This window comes from Camelus ferus, chromosome 6 (assembly GCF_009834535.1).
Source record: "Camelus ferus isolate YT-003-E chromosome 6, BCGSAC_Cfer_1.0, whole genome shotgun sequence".
Classification (NCBI taxonomy): domain Eukaryota; kingdom Metazoa; phylum Chordata; class Mammalia; order Artiodactyla; family Camelidae; genus Camelus; species Camelus ferus.
Genome location: NC_045701.1, coordinates 23510395 through 23532870, shown reverse-complemented (window position 1 = coordinate 23532870; position 22476 = coordinate 23510395). Strand labels below are relative to the sequence as shown.

General features: G+C 35.2%; 1 protein-coding gene across 7 annotated transcripts in view; it reads right to left on the bottom strand.

Annotated features, from left to right (window-relative positions):
* FSIP1 (fibrous sheath interacting protein 1) overlaps nt 1–22476 on the bottom strand; it is a 173710-nt gene that overhangs the window by 136247 nt on the left and 14987 nt on the right. For 4 of the 7 annotated variants that reach the window (XM_032481522.1, XM_032481520.1, XM_032481523.1 and 1 more), the window contains exons 4-6: nt 21029–21183; nt 19635–19728; nt 1516–1617 (exon numbers count right to left, since the gene is read on the bottom strand). In XM_032481522.1, coding sequence (XP_032337413.1) covers nt 1516–1617; nt 19635–19728; nt 21029–21183 — 351 coding nt within the window. The remainder of the gene's footprint in view (nt 1–1515; nt 1618–19634; nt 19729–21028; nt 21184–22476) is intronic. The other 3 variants (XM_006176601.3, XM_032481524.1, XM_032481525.1) reach the window with 3 other exon arrangements.

Genomic DNA, 22476 nt, shown 5'->3' with positions numbered 1-22476 from the left:
CTGAATGTTCCACATCCTATCTGCCAAACCCCTAAATCTCAGCTTGTCAGTTTTTCTCAGCCTTTGAAGAGGTTTAAGTCAACCTCTGAGCTGTTCAGACCCTGAGCACACAAGACAAGAGTAAGAAAAATATTTAGGAGATGGGGAGAGTATAGTTCAGTGGTAGAGTACATGTCTAGTATGCACGAGGTCCTGGGTTCAATCCCCAATACCTCCATTTATAAATAAGTAAATAAATCTTCCCCCCGAAACAAAACAAAAAATAACTTGCGAACTCTTTATTTCCTTTATTAAATGTCTTGTTTTCACTGTAGTCACATTTAAAGCGTTTTTTTAAAAAAGATCATATGAATCCTTCATTAAAGCTCTAAAAATATGCATAAAGAAGAGTCTTCTTAAACAACAAATGGAGTCTACCTTACAAAACAGGATAAACTGCCATATTAAAGTCCAAAGGAAAAAACACTAGCCAGTTGCTCAATCCAGACAAGGCTTACTTAAAAGTTATCTCTGTTTTATAAGAGAAGTTATTTCAATAAAAAGGATTAAGTCAAATGGTGCATTTATAGCTAGCTATCAAGGATTTCATACAAATTTAATAATTCAAGAATAAATTTTGACAACACTAGCTGGAAAGAACAAGGAAAAGGGTGAGATCTCTGGATTTAAATTCTTTTCAGACAAAAATTAATGAGTAAAAAAGGTTTTACTCAAAGTTTAAGTTATACATTTCAAGGCAAATAAACCTGTGCTTTGTAATTGGGGTTCTATTCTTTAATCAGCAACATAATTTTTTAAAATCAACTACCAACAGTTAAAGTATGAGCTACTTTTTTGGTGAGCAGCCTCCTTAGGTATAAATTTATAACTTTTTCCCATAATCCAAGTTGCATATAGACTTTTAAGCTGAAATACGAAGTTTATTCATTCAGCTGAAGTTTCATAGTCTTTTAATCCACACAACATTAAAATAATTCAAATTAAATGCATACTTGTCTACATTTATAATAGTTACTTTAAAATATATTTTTAATAAATTATAGGAGAAAATATTAGATTGTCTGGTCAGAATTCTCTCACTAGAAATGTCTTCTTCTCTCCTTCCTGGCACTGATCCATGGCAGACACTGCCATGTTCCTATAGTGACCCCAACTTTTGCTGAGTTGGATGAGTTGGTAGAACCAAGGGTGGGCAACTAACCCAAGATCAGTTGATCTCTTCTCTATGATTGTGGAATTGAACTCCCCTCTCAATGGCTAACCTTAGGATATGCTCTTAGGAATCAAAGAAGCAATTTTCTTTTTTGCTTAAGCTAGGTTTCCATTACTTGCAGTCAGCTTTTCTTTAACTCTTTATTATTAAAAATTTCAAACATCCAAAAGCAGAAATAATGATTAACTAATGACCCTCACCTACTGCTGCCCATCACTAAAATCAAATCAAATTAAATCATTTCATCTGTGAACATTTCTGTATACAGCTAGTATTTTCTTGTGACATGGAAAATCACATACCTTGACTGACATTCTGTATACGGTTTTCATATTCTTCTGGAGGGACTTGAGTGTGAAACACCGGGAAAAAAGTATCTTCATGCTCATAGCAAGAAGGATCTACTGATTTTAAAAAATCACTTGTTCAATACACACAGAGTAAATAAGGAATTGTTTACATAAACAGTTGTTTTTTTAAAAAAGATAAGGTCTAATATTCTTTTCAATATTCAATTCCCTCTACAAACATGTTTCTTAAGAAAATGTCACTTTCAGGTAGAAATGATAATCATCTTTGTACCCACGAGCCACTGAAACAAACAGAAAAATCAAGATAGTCAATAGCATTTTCCTAGAACTTCTGTGCAAAGAGGATACACAGGGTGTGCTAAAATATCACGTTAACTCTCTAGAGGTAATGTTTCCAAATTCCAACACTCATAATACAGAGAATGTGCATAGTGAGTAACTGTGTTTTTATTTTCTTATTTTAGATCCCCAAGGTAAAGAATTCAGATATATGGTCAGTCATTACCATAAAAGAATGTGTTTGAAAAAAAACACTGGGGAGACACATAGGAGTTAGCTTTCTTCTTTTGTGATTTATTCTCTTGGGCTAATACCCATAAAGAAATTGGAAAATTGTGTTTTTCAACTCTTTTCATTTAATGTAATTTGTCTTATTTTCCTATTAACTGATTTTAGACACTGTATATTTACAAGAAACTGCTGACATAAATAAATATCCCTTTTTAAAGTCTCTCTCTATGCCTTAACATGAGAGAATCTGCCAGGTTGTGGCACAGAATGTTTTTGCTTAAGAAAACATGAAAAGTCTTGAAGATATTACAGGATTCACCACCTCATCCACTCTGAGATGATACAGGCCAAGGAAGCAGGCAGAAGATACATTTAGCTTAACACACAAACATCACCAAGTTCAAAACATACAAGTTCTGATAGTAAAAACAAATTCATCAATTCCAATTCCCTAATTTGGAATTCATAATAATGTAGCATCATCAAGACTGACATTACAACTTTAATCCTTGTATAATCTCTAATGAGTTAATCTAGCAAATTAGTGGTGTTAAGCCTTGCAGAGAAAGGGGTAACCTACTCAAAATACAATAAGGTTTAAAATTCCTTTCAAACTTTAATTTTTTACAATTACTATTATTAATGTTCTTCAGTATTCATTAAAGCGGGCTCTGTAAGCCAGCAATTTGTTAACATTCTATTATTGGTTTAAGTTACATCATATACTCAAAGTGGTAATATATTTATTTTTCAAGCCGTAATTCTTTTTTAATAGCAGTTTCACTCAATTTTATACTAGAGCACCTAAAAAGGCACAAAAATATGAAAATCTGCAATACCAAAAACTACTATAGCAAGTTGATACTGAAGCTTTTAAACTTATGGGCTTTTCCTGGGCTGAAATGTTTCTTGTGACCCTGTGGCTCTTCACCCATAGTCTCTCGGGTATTCATTGCCTCAGACAGAAGATGGGTACAGCCTAGAACAAAGGCCTCATAGCTCAGCTTTGAGTTTACAAGACAACAGTTTTGAAAGGCAGGCATTCAACTGCAGGTGCTTAATTCCTTGAGAAAAAGAAAGGCATTTTCTGAATTCCAAAAATCCTCCCTTAGAAAACTCTCCTACAGTAAAAAAAAACGAAAAAAAAAATTAACGTAGTAGAAATGACAGAACTAGAAAATAACCATTTGGTAACCATCATAATAAATAATTGATTCAGATAGGAATCATCAATGGATGACAAAACTCATGGGTGAAAGTTTGCAAAAATAACAGGATAATATCCTCAGAGTATCCCCACCACAAGATAACTTATTCGGTTAAAAAAGGAAACTAGCAACTTTACAGTGGAGAAACATGGAAGACACCACCTTAACCAAATGATCAAAGTTAACATCACCAGTAATGGAACAATCGACATCACGCGCTTCCTGATGTGCTTCATTGAGTAGTACACAGTACCACTTCTATGGGATTTCTGCCAAAAATGCATAACCTGAACCCAATCATGCGGAAACAAAAACAAGTCCCAAACTAGGCAACAGTCTACGAAATAACAGGCCTATAGTTTCAAAAATGCCAATGTCATAAAACACAAAGAATGATTAGAAAGATGTGACAATTAAATGTAATGCATGATCTTGGATTTTCTTTTGCTATAGAGGATTTTAGTAGGACAATGGGCAAAATATCAATAAAGCCTGTAGATTGGATAATAGTATTGTATCAATGTTATTTTCCCAGTGTGTGTGTATGTGTGTCCTTGTGTGGACAGGAAGACAGAGGATGTGGTAAAATGTTAACACTTGGAGAATTCGGGTAAAGGGAGTTTGAGAATTCATTGTACTTTTCTTGAGACTTTAAGTCTGAAGTTACAATAAAATTAAAAGTTAATAGGAAAAAATTTTAAATCCCTCTCCTCATTACAAATATTTATCTAGAAAAAAAAAATCTTCCTTCGGAGATCAAGGGCCAGAGCTTGAAGGACTGAGCACCATTTTTAATAAAAGTCTTGAAAAAGGAAGATTACAGGACATGATTAAGCTGTTTCCTGCCACCTGGGAAGAAAGCTCATCCCAGACAATGGAAAGGACCTAGAAGAGCATCAGAGGGGGTGAGTGTAGAATAGACACAAGTGGCACATGTGTGAGGCTACTCCCTGGCACTCATCCCCTTGGAGGTGAAATCCTGGAGATGGATAGAGATCACCAAAGGCACTGGGGAACCCAGAGCAGAGTGCACTCGGCCTCACTGCGCAGGTCCACTGGGCGGGCACTCCACACACAGAGCTCCACAGCTACCCGGAATTATTATTGTTTTCTCCAACTCCAAATTATTATTGTTTTCTCTAGCTTCTTCAAGTAAATTAGTTAAGCTCATTTTATTTTCTACAAAGCAGCTCCAAAGCAGCAACGACAGTGTAGCCTATTTATAGGGAGACAGGGCCTGAAATATCCACTCTCTCTTTCTCTTTCTCTCTGCTTCTCTCTCTCTCCCATGTGCACACACACAGAAACATGACACACAATTCCCCATGGCCGGCCTGAGGCAAAGAGGAGATCCAGAAGTTCTCATTTGTCCCTGTGAACTATAAAAAGGCCTCTCCCACCACACATCATTTTGCCAACCAAAAATGCACAAATCTAAATGACCCTCGCCACTGAGAACTGCTCTATTAGACTATAAAGAAAATTCCAAGAAATTCAAAATATCAAAATAATGACCATAATATTATAAATTTCTATTTTAGCTTTCAAAACACAGAGCTTATAAAAAATTCTGGAGAACACGAGAAAGGCATTAGCATTTTCTAATTAACTATTAGGTCAGTGAGGAACTAAGCATACAATAATAACTTACAGAGAATGATGACATAACAAAGAACACAATATAGAGAGAAATCTGTATTCAGAAACAAATTCACAGCAATGATGCTTTTATCATACTGTTATAGATTGAACGGTACCCCCTCAAAATTCATATGTTAAAAGATCTTACCCCCAATGTGGCTATATTTTAAGGAGATAATTAAAGTGAAGTGAGTTTATTAGGTGTGGTTTTAATCTGTTAGAACTGGTGTCCTGACAAGAAGAGGAAGAGACACCAGAGATGTCTTCACCCCACCCCCTTCTCCTCTTCCCTTGGGCACAGAGCAAAAGTCATGTGAGGACACAGTGAGGTGTCTGTAAGCCAGGAGGAGAGACCACCAAAAAAACCTGAATTTTCTAGTACCTTGACTTTGGACTTCTAACCTCAAAAACTGTAAGAAAATAAATCTCTGCTATTTAAGCCACCAAGTCTGTGGGGTTTTTTTATGGCAGCTCTAGCAGACTAATACACATATTTTAAGAAAAAATAAAATGAGCTTAACTAATTTAAGTGAAGAAGCTAGAGAAAACAATAACAAAACACATTCAAGAAAAGAAATAATCAAGATAATCATTAGAATTAGCAAAGAAATTCAAAACTGGTTCATGAAGGTATAAAAAGAAAAATCCTCAAGTATAATTTTAAAAAATAAAACACTAATTGTAGTCAAGATAGCATAATATTGGCAAGAGAATAGCCATATATAGATCATTGGAAAAGAACAGAGGATTCAGAAATAGACCCACAAAAATATAGTCAACTGATCTTTAACAAAAAAGAAAGGCAACTGAATAGAGAGAGGATAATCTGCTCAACAAATGGTGCTGGAAAAACTGGATGACCGAAAGCAAAAAAAAATTTTTAAAGAACCTAGATACAGACCTTTTACTTTTGACAAAGTTAAATCACACTGGATTGTACACCTAAACAGCAAAGGAAACCATAAGTAAAACAAAACAACAACCTATGGAATGGGAGAAAATTTTTGCCAACAATAAAACCGACAAAGGCTTGATCTCCAGAATATATAAGCAGCTCATACGACTTAATAAGAAAGAAAGAAACAACCCAGTCCAAAAACGGGCAGAAGACCTAAACAAGCAATTCTCTGAGGAAGAAATACAAATGATTAATAGGCACATGAAAAAATGCTCTATATCACTAATTATCAGAGAAATGCAAATCAAAACTACAATGAGGTATCACCTCACACCAGTTAGAATGGCCATCATTCAAAAGTCCACAAGTGATAAGTGCTGGAGAGGCTGTGGAGAAAAGGGAACCCTTCTACATTGCTGGTGGGAATGCAGTTTGGTGCAGCCACTGTGGAAAACAGGATGGAAAGTCCTCAAAAGACTAGGAATAGACTTACCATATGACCCAGGAATCCCGCTCCTGGGCATATATCCAGAAGGAACCCTACTTCAAAAAGACATCAGCACCCCAATGTTCATAGCAGCACTATTTACAATAGCCAAGAAATGGAAAGAGCCTACATGTCCAACAACAGATAACTGGATAAAGAAGATGTGGTATATTTATACAATGGAATACTATTCAGTCATAAAAACCGACAACATAACATCATTTGCAGCAACATGGATGTTCCTGGAGAATGTCATTCTAAGTGAAGTAAGCCAGAAACAGAAAGAAAAATACCATATGAGATCACTCATATGTGGAATTTTTTAAAAAATGAACATAAATACAAAACAGAAACAGACTCATAGACATAGAATACAAGCTTGTGGTTGCCAAGCGGGTGGGGGGTGGGAAGGGACAGACTGGGATTCCAAAATTTGTAGATACTGACAGGCATATATAGAATAGATAAACAAGATTATACTGTATAGCACAGGGAAATATATACAAGATCTTGTGGTAGCTCACAGTGAAAAAAAAAATGTGACAATGAATATATGTATGTTCATGTATAATTGAAAAATTGTGCTCTACACTGGAATTTGACACAACATTGTAAAATGACTATAACTCAATAAAAAAAAGGATATATATATATATATATAAAACTGAATCACTATGCTGTATACCAGAAATTAACACAACATTGTAAACTGACTATATTTCAATTTAAAAGATGCTTTCTGTGGAAAAGTGACACCTGGCCCTTGAAATCAGAAGAGCTAGCATTACATCATTTCTTAGAAGAATCTGGCTTGGTGTATGTAATTTTTAATTATAATATGTTTTCAAATAAAATATATGAAATTTAAAAAATTATACAACTTCTAAAAGAAAACACAGGAGAAAAATCTATGTGAGCTTCAGTTTAATGACGAGTTTTTATGTACAACACCACAAGTATGATCCATGAAAGAAAAAAAAGATAAGTTAAACTTCATCAAAATTAAAAGCTTTTGTTCTGCAAAAGATATTAAGAGAACAAAAAGATAAGCCGCAGACTGGGAGAAAATATTTGCAAAACACATATCTGATAAAGGACTTATATACAAAATATACAAAGAACTCAGAACTCTTAAAACTCAACAATAAGAAAAAAATCCAATTTTCAAAACAGGCAAAAGATCTGAACAAAGAAGTCACTAAAGAAAATATACACATAGCAAATAAGCACCTGAAAAGATACTCAATGTTTTTTGTCATTAGGGAAATATAAATGCAAATTAAAACAACAAGATACTGCTATATATCTATGTGAACAGCTAAAATCCAAAAAACTGACAATACCAACTGCTGGCAAGGATGCAGAACAACAGAAACTTTCATTTTTGCTGGTCGGAATGCAAAATGGTACAGCCAATTTAGAAGACAGGCAGTTTCTCACAAAGTTAAATACTTACCATACAATCCAGCAATCCTGCTCGTAGATATTTACCTATCCCAAAATGGAAATTTTATATCCACACAAAAACCCACACATGAATGTTTAAAGATGCTTTATTCATAATATCAAAAACTGGAGGCAATCAAGGTATCTTTCAATAGGTAAAGGGAAAAACAAACAGTAGTACAGCCTCAGAATGAAATGTTATTTAGTGACAAAAAGAAATTAGCTATCAAGTCTCAAAAAGACATGGATGATTCCAATTATATAACATTTGGAAAAGGTAAAACTATAGAGGCAGTAAAAAGATGAGTTTGGGGGAGGAAGAGAGGATTGAACAGGAATTCACACAGGGGATCTGTAAGGGTGGTAAAACTAGTCTGTATGATACCACAACGGTGTTACACATTATGCATTTTGGGAAACCTATTAACTTCACAACACAAAGAGTGAACTTTAATGTACGCAAGTTTTCAGAAGATCATTCAGGATGTCATAGACTCTCAGGATAAAACACAGAATGTGACAAAACAATCTAACTGTCTTATAAATGTATGAAAAAATTTCACTGAAGGGGGTGGAGGAAAAATGCTCACCTTAAGTAACTTTGGAAACAAGTAGAGTCTATATGACTAAAGGCAACAGAAACTGCACATGAATATTGTACTCCAGTTCACTAAGTTATGTATTTGAGGGGTACAGGGCAACAATTCTGATATCACTACATATGGATAGTAGAATTGAACAATTAAGTAAATGGATGGCCAATAATGAGAGGTAGGTTTTTCACTGCTAGAATGGAGGTTACAGATAAGCCAGATGAAAAGGTTATAATGATCCATCTGGTGATAAAGTCAGTGTTAACCTATGTTTAGCTTATTATAGTCACAGATGGTTACACACAGAAATATTTATAGATATGTGTATAGACAACTGGTTAGCATACACACAAATACTTCCTTTCTCAGGGGGCCAAGAATCAACTCTCCAACAGCAACAAGCACAAGCACACCCACTATTCAGATCTGCTTTCTAATATCACTCTCCAGTAAGAGGAACCAGGGCTCCTTGAAGAGAAGTGGCTGATTCTAGGACTCAGGTAGGAAATACAGAAGATGAGTCTGAAGCATCTTGTAGTGCCAGAAAGTTAGGAAGTGCTCACAACAGAAACAGAACAAAACTTACAATGATGGATGTATATCAAAGGGACACAGGGGGAAACTGAAAGAGTTCCCAATGGCAAAGCTGGAAAAATTTGAGAAATAAAATAAAGTGGCACTGGATTATAATCCAAAGTGTAAGATAAATATCCATGAGTCTTTATGGATATAAATAAATGATTGAATAAGTTAAAATGGGGAGAACAGATGAATCTCTCATGCAGAATTCAAAATAATTAATGTAAATACTCTACCTTCAAGGAAGTGACGCATAACTCCTAAATCCTTAAGTATAGGCTGCACATAGTAACTTCCTCCAAAGAAGACAGTATGGAAAAGGGGAAACAAGAGAAAAATCACAGTGGAGAAACCTGGCAAATACTTCCTCAGCCAAATGATCAGATCATCATTAACAGTGGTAAGTTTTCTTGATAGTATGATGTGATATAATGGAAATGGCACTTTAACTCTGTGGTTCCAAGAACATACAACCCATGTCTAATCATATGAAAAATGACATAAATCACAATTGCTGGAAATCCTGCAAAATACCTGACCAGTACTCCTCAAAACTGCTAAGGTCATCAAAAACAAGGGAAGTCTGACAAAGTGCATAGCCAGGAGTAGCTTAAGGAGATATGAGGACTAAATGTAATGCAGTATCCTGGATTGGATCCTGAAACAGAAAAAGGACATTAAGTAAAAACTAAAAGTCTGGATGATAAAGTATGGACTTTAGTTAATAATAATGTATCAATATTGGTCCATTAATTATAACAAACGTACCACATTAATCTTAAGGGATACTGTTTGCAGATATTTGGAAAATCTCAGTACTACTTTCATAATTCTTATGCAAATCTAAAACTGTGCTAAAATTAAATATTAACTTAAAAAAAACTTCTAGATTAAAAAGAAAGAGGAAGACAGGAACAAAATTAGAAATAAGAAATGAGACATATAAACACTAAAAAGGAGAATTATCATTAAACACTATATGAAATGTTATTAGTAAAATTTTAAAACTCGGTGAAATGGATACTTTAAAATCTCAGTGACATGGATGTACTGCCAAAATTGACTCCAGAAGACTAGTAAACTGAAATACAATAGTATATATGAAAGAAGTTGAGAAAAGAGTCAGAGAATCGCCTCCAAGAAATTACTTGAACCAGATGGTTTTTCCAGTGGAATCTTTCAAATTTTTAGGGAACAGATAATCCCCATGTTATATAAACTGTTTCAAAGCATAGAAATAAATGGACAGCCAACCCCCATTCATTTTATAGTTAACATACCCTGACAAAGCATATACATAGAACACAACCAACCTCACCCCTACCTACCACACAATAATATACACACACACACACGCACACGCACACACACACACACACACACACACACATAGCTAATCTCACTTATAAATATAGATGCAAAAATTCTGAATAAATGCAGCCATTAAAATCTGGTACTGAATTAGAATAAGAAGCCTCCATAACCAAGAAATACTGATTCAGGAATAAAAGACTAATTTAGTATTTAAATCTTTAATTTTGAAACATTCAGTAAGTTTGTCAAGAAGAAAAAACTTTATGATAATGTGAATAGATACTGAAACACACTGAATAAATTTCAATACTAAATCCTTATAAAGTTCTCAGAATAGGAATAATTATTGAAAAGGACACAAAAATTAAGACTATATCCAGGTGATCATAAACTAACAAGACTCAAAGCAAACAGCTAAAGAAAATTAGAATAAATAAGATAATTATCACTGAGGGCCAGAGGAGATCCATGTCCCAGTTCAAATAGTCAGGCAGAGATAGGGCAAATCCTCCCTTCCTGTATCTTTTAGTTCTATTCAAGCTTCCAATGAATTGGATGATACCCACTCACATTTGGGAGGGTAATGCCCTCCACTCAGTTTACCAATTCAAATGCTAGTCTCTTCCAGAAATACCCTCACAGATACACTCAGAAATAATGTTTAACCAGACATCTGGGCATCTTGTGATCCAGTCAAGTAGATACAGACAATCAGCCACCACAAAGACTGGATGGATGATGAAACCATTAACCAAGAGAGAGGAAAACATACAAAAGAATAGGTTTCAACAATGAGAAGTAGGAGGGGAGGGTATAGCTCAGTGGTACAGTATATGCTTACCATGCATGAGGTCCTAGGTTCAATCACCAGTACCTCCATTAAAAAAATTAAAATATAATATAATAAATAAATAAACTGGATTACCCCCCTCCAAATAAAAAAGAAAAGAAAAAAATTAAAAGAAAAAAAAAACCAATGAGATGTAAGGAGGGGGAGAGAAGAACCAGCAGGGAATAATGAATTTAGTAAAACCAGTACTATTCTAAGTGGTCAACCATGTCAGATGTTACAGAGACATCAAATGGGATAAAAACTGGGAGTACATCACTAGATTTAGAATTTAGGAGGACCACTGATGAAATAGTTTCTGTAGTGTCATAGGAGAAAATGCAGTGACGAAGTAAAGGCAGGTTGAGCAGGTAGCGCCAGTAGGTGTGGACTATTCTTTCAAGAAGTCTGGCCTTTAAGGAGAGGAAGGATACTGAGTGGTACCTGTTTGGTTGGGAGTAGGCTGAAGAATCAAGGGAGGAGGTCTTACTTGTATGTTTGGTTGGTTTGATGGCTCTTTGATTCTGTTTTAGGGTCAGAAGGTCCAAGCTTGGTAAACTGAAGGGAAGGAGCCAGAAGAGAGATTGAAGCTCCAAGTAAGAGACAGAGTAACTGTCAGATCAGGAGCCACGGGCAGAGTGAAGGGGACGGGACATTATTGACTTTGGCTTTGGAGAAGGAGAGCACCCACTCTCCAGCTAAAGGAAGAGGGAAGGGGGTAGAGGTGCACAGCCAGTGCAGTGGAGAGACAGCAAGAATGTGGAAGGGATTCCCACCCAGCTGGTCCATTTTCTCCAGACATTGAGACTGCCAGGGCCAAGGACCAGCAGAAGAAGATAGGAGGTTAAACACAGGGTAACAATTCAGAAGACTTACTTTGGAGACTTAAGAGAAATTGCTAAGCAATACTGAGAATCCAACAGAGGTTAAAAACCAAAAATCTTCAGCCAGTTAGCAGTTATGTGATTTTTTTACCCTCAGTCCTCGGCAAATCAGAAGCAGAAAGAGACTACCAAATTCTCTTGGAATATTAAATCTTAACATCCAAGAGCAGAAGTAACATTTACATGAATTTCACAGAAAAGCACTTTGAGAGAGGTATTTGCAAATTTTGAGAAGCCTATTTGATTAAAAGGCCACTGTTTTGTGCTTATATGCACTTAAAAATTTGGAGCTGGAAGCATAAGAGGTAAATGTGACAAAGGCAAAAAAGAAGCAGCTCTATCTAAACAATGATAACAAACAACCCTATCACTAGCTGTACTGAACCTTATCTCTGTCCATCAGATAAATGCTAAAAAAACTATGGGGAAACCTCTGGAATGGTAAAGAGGTTTGAATTCATAACAATTCTCTAGAAAAACTTTAAAGAGATCCCTCGAAAATGAGGTGGGACAGGCTTCTTAAATATTTCTGAGATCTCTAGCAAGTGTAATACTGTCTACTTCAAAACCTCAGTACTTGAGGTTATCTCTGGTTTATTAAGTCCAAATGGGTAAAAATCCATTTAACGTAGTTTTTATCTTCCTCTTGGAGTCAAGGCCTCATTTGTGTTTAGTATCTATACATAAAACTAACTTTTAAAAAGCAAGTATCTTTTTTTTTTGCTGTTGGTTATTTGTGATGTTAGAAGAGCACTAGGATGTATTTTGTGTTTGGGGTGATGGAAAATAGGTTGGAAATTGCCATTCTGCCACTGGCCCAAAGTCCCTCAAGTTACTCCTAAGTGAGAAGTGATGGAAAAACAAAACAAACAAAATAAAACAACAAAAAAACTTTAAAATTTTTTAATTTAAAAAAAAAAAACAAGAAAAAACAAAAACAAAAAAAAGTAGATGTCAAAGAAACAACTGAGAGAGATGAAGAATAATCATCCTAAGATTTCTCCCTTTGTTTAAAGGGAAAAAAGAAGAAGAATGGTAGAAAATAGGGTTTGGTACATTTGTAAATGTGTGTTTAAAGTTCAAACAAACTATGTTAACAAAGGAGGAAGGGCAGGGAGGAATAAATTAGAGGAGTATGGGATTAACAGGCACATTATTATATATAAAATAGATAAACCTACCATATAGCACAGGGAACTATATTCAATTTCTTGTAATATCATATAATGGAAAAGAATCTGAAAAAATAAATACATATGTGTGTATATGTATAACTGAATTGCCTTGGTGTACAACTGAAACTAATATTGTAAAGCAACTATACTTTAATTTAAAAAACCAAATTAAAAAAAAAAATCTTCTCCCCTCAATAAATAAATAAAGTTCAAGTCCAAATAACTCTGTCCCTAAATCCTTCAAGAAACTCTTCTGAAGTACTATTTTAACTAGATGCCGCCACCTACTGGACAGTTGACAAAGGCTTTGCGCTTTCCTGGTAGCAGAAAAAATGATCATGGAGGAAAACAGAGCAAAAGATTTGTTTTCACAATAAGCCTTATGGGAACATTTCACTTTAAAATTTATGACTATACATAGGCTTGATCAAACTAATTTTTTAATTTTTATATTTTTAATTAAGATGAGTGAGTAGCCGAAGTTCAGGGAAAAACCTGGGAAAGAAACAAATCTCAGAATGGAACAGATATAAGCAATTTCACACCATTTTAGATATGCGGCCATGTTGTAATCATAGAAGTAGAAGACTTTCAAAAATCAGTGCTATGGAGTCAAATCGGACTCTTACATTTCTATTCATTCTTTTATACATCTTTCATATATGCTATTAATACATTTCATAAACTGAAGATTCCCAAAGTTAACTCTTTTGGAATAAGGTAATAATTATGTTATGTAAAATGTGAAAAATGCATAATTAGGCTAATAATGTAGTCTATGGTAAATCTCTTAAGGTTTTTAAGATTTTTAAAAATCAGATATGTGTGACTTCTGAATACATGTCTATGACGTAAAGAGCCAGCAAGAAATTTCACTAAGGAATTCACCTTCTATAAAAGACCAATCATCAAAAAAAAAAAAAACCCTAATTAAAGTGAAGAACCAGGAATACAATAATGTTGTCTCTTCAGTCTAGTGAACTGCTCGAGTGTGAGCTAGAGACGAGACAGACAAGAGCAAGAATTATGGGCAACAGACACTGGGTTTATCCAGCAGTGTCTTTGATTCCCATTTCCTTTTACACCCACCCTACTTTCACATATTATTTGCTCTGTGCACAATAAACACTGCCAGTACATAACAACTAACTAAGAATTAGGAATCTAAAAACTGAAACCCATTGTGACAATATTTAAAGCAATGACTCTCTCTAAACATTGCTTCCAAGCCTCTGATAACTCCAGCTTTCAGCTCATGAAGTCAAACTAATTTCCATGTAGGACATTAGTAGTAATCTAACATTACTGTAAATGTCTACAGGGCCTACGGTAGTCATGGGACTCCAGAGATAAAATTGTGAGTTCCACAGGTTTATACCTGCCATGAGCTTTAAAAATTAAATGTTTTCAGTGTCTGTGAGTCTGTTTCTGTTTCGTAAATAAGTTCATTTCTGGTTTTATTTTTTTTAGATTCCACATATAACTGATATCATATGGCATTTTTCTTTCTCTTTCTGGCTTACTTCACTTAGAATGACAATCTCCAGTCCCATTCATGTTGCTACAAATGGCATTATTTTATTCTTTTTTATGGCTGAGTGGTATTCCATTGTATAAATATACCACAACTTCTTCATCCAGTCATGCGTCGATAGACAACTATTTAGGTTGTTTCCATGTCTCACTGTTGCCAGAGGGGAAAGGGGGTGAGAAGGGATAAATCGGAAGTTCGAGATTTGCAGATACTAATTACTATATATAAAACAGATAAACAACAAGTTTCTACTGTATAGCATGCAGAACTGGATTCAATATCTTATAGCAACCCATAATGAAAAAGAATATGAAAGGAATATATGTATATATAGGTATGACTGAAACATTATGCTGTACACCAGAAATTGACACAACATTGTAAACTGACTATACTTCAATTTAAAAAATATACAGATAATTAAATATTATTAAAAAATTAAATGTATTCGATAGTTCGGATTTGTTTGTGAAGAAAAGCCAGCTGAGAACAGAAGTCTTGCCCTCCAGGGCCAAAAGTTCACTCAGTAGTAAACTCTGTGACTGAAAAGGCTAATGTCAAAGGGCCACCATCAATCCCCGTCCAGAGTGGCCTGTTTTACAGTCTTTGCTTTAGAGTCAGCCACAAGCAGGTATGGCTTCTTAGAAATGCCTCACTGGAGAAATAAGCGTTTAGCTCCTCCTTTCTAAAATACAGATGCTGAGATACTATTACATCCAGAATCACATTCCTGACACTGTCCATGTTCTTTCATTAGAATAAGGAGTGTAGTCTGAATTCTAGGAAGGTGTACAATTACTGAGAGACAGTAAAGAAAGTATAAGAAGCTGTACTTTTTGAGAGAGATTATCTTCATACAATAGTCTTCAGACATTTAAATTAGTAAAAACACATTTTATAAGCTATAGGTTTCAAGTGTTCTGCAGTCTTTTTTCTTAAATAATGTTGTCATTGCTGAACAACTTTCACAGAGAAAAACAAGCTTAAGAAAAACATGTTATTCCAAAAACCTTTCTGAAAAAGACAACAATATATCTGTCCTAATAAAAGGTATGACAAAGCTATGATAAAACAATACTAATATCAGCAGATAGAAATATTAATGGAAAAGAACTGAAAGCTTAGAAAAATAGATCCAATTAGTGCATGATAAAATTAGCATTCCAAATAAGTGGGAACTATGGATTACCCAATAAAAGGTCTTCAAATAACCAGTAACAAGTTGGAAAAAAAAAAAAAAACAACTAAATAGTATACCTCATATGTGACACCAAAACAAATTCAAAGTAGATTGACATTTTAAATTATTCCATAAAATAATAACAGTACTAAAGGAAACCACAGGTACATTTTTATATAATCTGAAAGTGGAAAAGGCCTTTTTGTAAGCAGAGCAACAATTAACGATAACATAAAAGAAATGACTGGTTTAACTAATACAAATGTTAAGAAATACCATAAAACAAAAGAAAAATAAGTTAGAAAAAAGTATTTTTGATACTTCTTACAAAGAATTAGTATCCTTAATATGTCAAGGAATCCTTCAAATCAATAAAAAGGAACATTTTACTTTATAAAAGAACAAGTAGTTCATAAAATGTGAAATGAAAAAATAAATATTCAACTTGCCTGATTATCAGAGAGATACAAATTACCATGAGTCCATTTTCAATTAACAAAGCTTTAAAACAAAGTCCAATGTTGCAGCAGGTATAGGAAAATAATGCCTCAGATACAGTGTTAGTGGGAAGCTAAATTGGTATAACCTTTCAGCAAATCAGTATGGATAAAAATCTTTAAATTTAAAGTCCAATTTCTTTGACTAAGTAATTTCTCTTAGAGGAATTTATTTAAAGATGTATATTAGGTTCCTGTAACTGTTGTCACAAATAAATGCAAACTTGGTTGCTTAAAACAATAGAAATGTATTCTCTCACAGTTCTGGAGGCCAGAAGTCTGAAATCAAGGTGTCAGTAGGGCCACACTCCCTCCAGGGGCTCTAGGAAAGATTCTGTTCCCTGCCTCTTCCAGTCTCTGGTGGTGCCAGCATTCCTTGGCTTGAGGCCACACCACTCCACTCTGCCTCCATCTTCACATCACCTTTTCTCTTCTCTGTATCTCTACTCCCTCTGCCTCCTTCTTATGAGAATATTTATGATGGCATTTAGGGCCCACCTTCATATTCGAGGGTTATCTCCTCATCTTAAGATCCTGAACTTAGTCATATCTGCAAAGACCCTTTTTCTAAATAAGATAACATTCACAGCTTCTAGGGATTCGACATGGATATCTTGGGGGGAGGGGTGCATTTTTTTGGCCTACCACAAAAGGTAATAAGAAAATAATTGCCTAATAACGTTACTGCAGCATTGTGTATAATTGAAAAAAAAACTGGAAAACAAAGGAAATAATCTACATGTTTAACAGGGTATTAGTCAAGCAAATGATGGTACAACCATATAGTGAATTAATATACAGTCACTGAAAATAATGTTGATGAAAATCACTCCAGTTACCTATTGTTACATAAAGTCACCCAAAATTTAGGGACATAGAGTAATAATTACTGCAGGCAAAATTTACTGATGGATGCTAATATTAGTGAGTGAAAGTTTGGAGAGGACCAGGATATTTGCATAGGCTTAAAGCATCTCCCCCAAGATATTTATTAACTGCAAAAGGAAAACAGTAACTTTGCAGTGGACAAAGCTGGCAGACACCACCTCAACCAAGTTTTGGAGGTTAACATTACCAGTAATAAAATATATCAACATTAGGTACCCTGAGTGTGATCAACTGAGAAAACGCAACTTCTGGGGTATTCTTGACAAAAATGCTTAACCATCATCTAATCGAGAGAAAACATCATACAAACCGAAATTGAAGGATATTTTACAAAATAACCAACCAATATTCTCCAAATGTGTCAAGACCATGAAAGATAAGGAAAGACTGAGGAACTGCGAGAAACTGGAGAAGACTAAGGAGACATGACAACTCAATGCAATATGTGGTCCTGGATCAGATACTAGAAAATAAAAGGGACATTGGAGGAAAAACTGATGAAATTGGAAGAAGATATTCCAATAATGAATAATATTGTACCAATATTAATTTTTTAACTTTGATCATTTGACTGTGGTTATACAGGATGCTAACATTAGGGGAAGCTGGGTGAAAAGTGTATAGGAACTCTATGTATTATTTTGTAACTTTTCTGTAAGTTTAAAATTATTTCTAAATAAAAAGTAAAAACAAAAATGTAGTGGCATAAAACAATGACTATTTTACTATGCCTATGATTCTGTGGGTCAGTCAGCTGAGGGGCATGGCAGAAACAATTTATCTCTGTTCCATTATGAATGGGGCCTCAGCTGGGGTGGCTGCATTTGGCTGAGGACGTCTGGAGAAGCTCCAAGAGGGCCACCCACAGAGCCTTGGCTATTCTCTACACCATCCTCGCTAGGGATGAAATGTGCAAGGTTGCTCCTTCATTCATACCTCTGGTGACTTCACTGAAGTCAGTGTATTAATTTTCTAGGGCTTCTGTAACAAAATACTATAGACTGGGTGACTGAAAATAACAGAAGTTTATTCTGCCACAGTTCTGGAATCTAGACATCTGAAATAAAGGTGTTGGGAAAACCATGCTCCCTCTGAAGTCACTAGGGAAGAATCCTTCCTTGCCTCTTCCTGGCTTCTGGTGGCTCCCAGCAATCCTTGGTGTTACCTGGCTTGTAGCTACATTACTCCAATCTCTGCCTCTAGCGTCACGTGGTCTTCTCCCCTATATCATTGTGTCTCTGTGTCTCCTCTTATAAGGACATGAGTTATTGGATATAGGGCCCACCCTACTCCAGGATAACCTTATCTTAACTAATTACATCTGCAAAGATCCTATTTCCAAATAACGTCACATTCTGAGGTTTCTGGTGGACATGAATGTTGGGGATCATTAGCAAACTCACTATGGGTGGGAACTGGCCAGCATCATTGTCTCTCTGCATAAAAAGAGGCCCACGTAGTTTCTGAGTTCTCAGTGCTGGGTTCGGAAAGAAACCAACCTGAAGGAAATCTCATCCACATCAAAACTCATGCTAAAAAGTTGTAGTAGCCTGAATTGGGTCCTTGGGATTCTAAAATGTTACTCACTTTGTAAAAGACAAATGGATTCTAGGATTCTCAGAGAAATCAGAGGCCCCTGCTTGGAGCCAGCCTAATGCCCAAGCAGTACTATATGACCATTTCCATGATGTAGGTGAAAGGGTTTTAAGTGTCCTGCCAAAAAATACCAACTGCTTCCCAATCACTAAAACAGTATATAAGTAGGTTAAAATAGGCTATATGATTCCATAGTACTTCTGCAGAAGAAGAAAAAGAAGAAGGAAGAAGGAAAAGAAGGAGGAGGAAGAGGAGAATCACAAATACACAGCTGACCCTTGAACTACATAAGTTTGAACTGCCCAGGTTCGCTTGGATTTTCAATTGTACAGGGGTCGGTGCTCCTAACCACTACGTTGTTCAAGGGTCAACTGTATATCCACACAAGGAGAAGTAGGAACACATGAGGAGAATTAATTGACTGGTCTCATAAAGCCAGACTGTGAGAGAGCAGGGGAAGGACAAATCAGTAATGGATTTTTATGAAAGGTTGTAGAGGCCTGAGTGAGACACCTCGTGGGATGATCTTAGGCATTCAGGGGACTGTTTGCATAAACTGGGTGTCTACAGGGATCTAAGAGGCACAGGAAGGAAAGGCGAAGACATACTTCGTCTATTTCCCAATTTTTCACTGCCCTGTCCCCCTCACCTTTGAGCAGACACCTAGAAGACTCTGAAACATATCTAAGCTCTGGGTAGTTCCAAATAGTCCTACCTAACGTGATGATTTCCTCTAAAGAAGAGTTAAACTCAAAGAAAAAGAAAAAATAATTGAATTGGGAATTTTACTTTAACCCAAATATTCTATGACTCTGAGACAAAAAAAAAAAAGATGAATCAATTTTACTCACCAACAGTTTCTTCTGATGCAGCAGTCAAAGCTAGAAATTTTTTTGTATTTTCCATCTCCTCATTACTTTGCAAAGCTTCATTATTTTTTGCAGACTAATAAAAAAGAAGTAAAATTTTAAACATAGGAAAAGAAGGCAACTATACTTATTGATATTTTTGAAAATTCCAACATGGTTTCCAAACGTGCATATAAATGAGAAGTCTCAGGTTATTTTTATTCCTTTAATTAAGAAATCTGCTAATGTTTCCTGTTCCCTCAAAATTCTATCAATGAATATTCCCAGATAGAGCTGAAATATGTTTATCATTATATGACTACCCTGCTTAAAGTATCTTAAGTTTCTGTTAAATGTTTCTATAACTAATGAGTAACCTAAAGGTACATCATCAAATTACAATTTCAGACATTTCAAAATTGATGCTATATTTTATCATGATTACAGTTATAATTCATATTTCCAACCCAGTTAAAATTTGCTTTGAGATTCAATAGAAATAAGTGATAGGCTAACTTTTTCTGCTAAAAAATTCACACAAATTACTTCTCTAGCTTAAAGCACTGTACTTTATATATTCCTTTTTTCCACCTGGCCATCCAGGGAACCTTGTAAAAATGTATTCTTAATTATCTCATTATTAATTCATCTCATCGTCCAGGAAATTTCTTCAGAAGTCAGTCAGTTAATCAAGGAGGGATTTATCAAAAGCAATAAATCTGTTATTACAATGTTTCTTACCTTAAAAGTGCTCTCCTTTGAGGGGCAAAGTTCAAATATAAGCTAATCGCTATACATGAAGTCAGTACCAACACCTGGTCAACTTCCACCCCTCAATACTACAGAGAACAAAAGGTCCAAGGAGGCCAAGGGAAGTTAATCGAGCACTAGAAATTCATTAAGATAGAAGTAAACAGAGCATAGTCACAAACCACAAGCACTTCACAGCTTCCCAAAGAGGTCTTGACCAGCATGAGAAACAGTCAACTCCCTGCTTGTTTGTCACAAAAGTTTATGCAAATAATAATGGTAACCAGGGGGTGAAATTTTTGTGTATTTGTGTATTTTTCTCCAAACTGGAAGCTTGCTGAAGAAAAAGCAGACAAACCTACTTGATAGAAAGTAGGTACCACATCCCTTTCTATTCCAAAGATAGAGAAGCCTCAGCCAGACACAGGTGAGAGAAGCCTACTGTGCTGTCCGCTGTCCATGGGGAGTGAGCACACAAGTGCAGCGCCTGGAATCTGGAATGCTGCAAAGTCACCTTCTCCAGCTCCAGAAATCCACCTCCCTCACCACTCCCCCACCACATTAACACTACCAGAGTCCACCCTTTTCTTACTCATCTCGGAGGAAGTTGTTTCTTACATGTCAGCATACGGTTTTCCAATTCTTACCTTCAGTTCTTCCCACAGCTTTATTCTCAATTCTAGACCTCGCTTCTTAATTTCTTTTTCTCTACATTGTCTCTTCACCAATATCTTATCAAGCCTCTTCATCTTCTGAATAGCATCTTGAAGTTGAGAATCTAATTCTTTTAATTCAGATTCATCTATATTATGTTGAATGATATAGAAGGAATGAGCTTGAAGTTTAGTAAAGTCTTAAAGCTTTTTCTCTTTCTGTTTTGTTTTTACTATTTGTTCTTTCATTCAACAAATGTTTATGGCTGATGGTAATAACTAGCATTGGTGTCACATATCTTGATTTACAAGGTGTTTTCACATATAATTGTTCATAAAATTATCTAACAACAATGTGAAATACACATTTATCTCTATTTTACTATTGAGATAATGGGGTCCTTTCAAATAGCTAATAAATTCAAACAGCACTGAATTCAGAAGAGGGTCTCATATGAATCTAAGTCCCAAATTCTTTCTCCTTCATTCTGCTATAGCTTCTATATTCATAACTAAAAATAAGGAGTAAGACAAAGACCCTATCCTAAAGTGGCTTCAGACTAGCTGAAAGAGAAGTCATGTACACAAATAGCTACAGCAAAATGTAGCATGTCATTAAGAGACACAGAGTGATTCCAACATGTTAGAAACAAATTCTAAAAAGTACACCAAAAACAGACTTTAATCTATGTCCCTCCCATTTGTCCTATTTCCTTGAAGTACATAAAAAGGATCTTGAGTTGTGGATAAATGTTGGTAACTTATTTGACATTAGAACTCTTTAGAACTTCCATCATTCAAGTTTTAACTTATAATTATGATTAATGATATTAATAATTATAATTATCATTATGATTAATGATAATGTTAATAATAGCAGCTAACATTTATAGTTACCTGATAGGCACAGTCTTAAATGCTTTATTTATATGCATTATCTCATTTAACCCTCACCATAAACCAGCAAGATGGCATAATTATCATCCTATTTCACAAATTAGTAAACTGAGGCTAATTTGTAACTGAGTTACATACATGTCCAAGATAAATCATCTTGTATCTAGTAAATGGCAGAGTCAGTTTCCACCCAAATCTGACTCCAGAGCCAAAGCTCTTCACCACCAGGAGACAATTCTTCTGTGAAGTCAGATGAAAGGTGATAATTTGGCAATGAGCATAAATGTTCAGGTTCTAAAGTCTTAGCCACCCAAACTAAATCATTAGAAACGACATATCATGCTAAGGAAAGCCAAATTTTACAACTTTTGAAGATCCAAACAATCCAGCGATGTTTCCTTAAAAGATATCACTTCCTTTTTAAGGAAAATGAGATATTTTTAGAGGAACAAACAACCAAAAAGAATAATGATCTTACCAATCAGGAGGCTCTACAAATCTTACTGCACACGTACTTGGAATGCAACAGCCTCTAGTTCTAATTC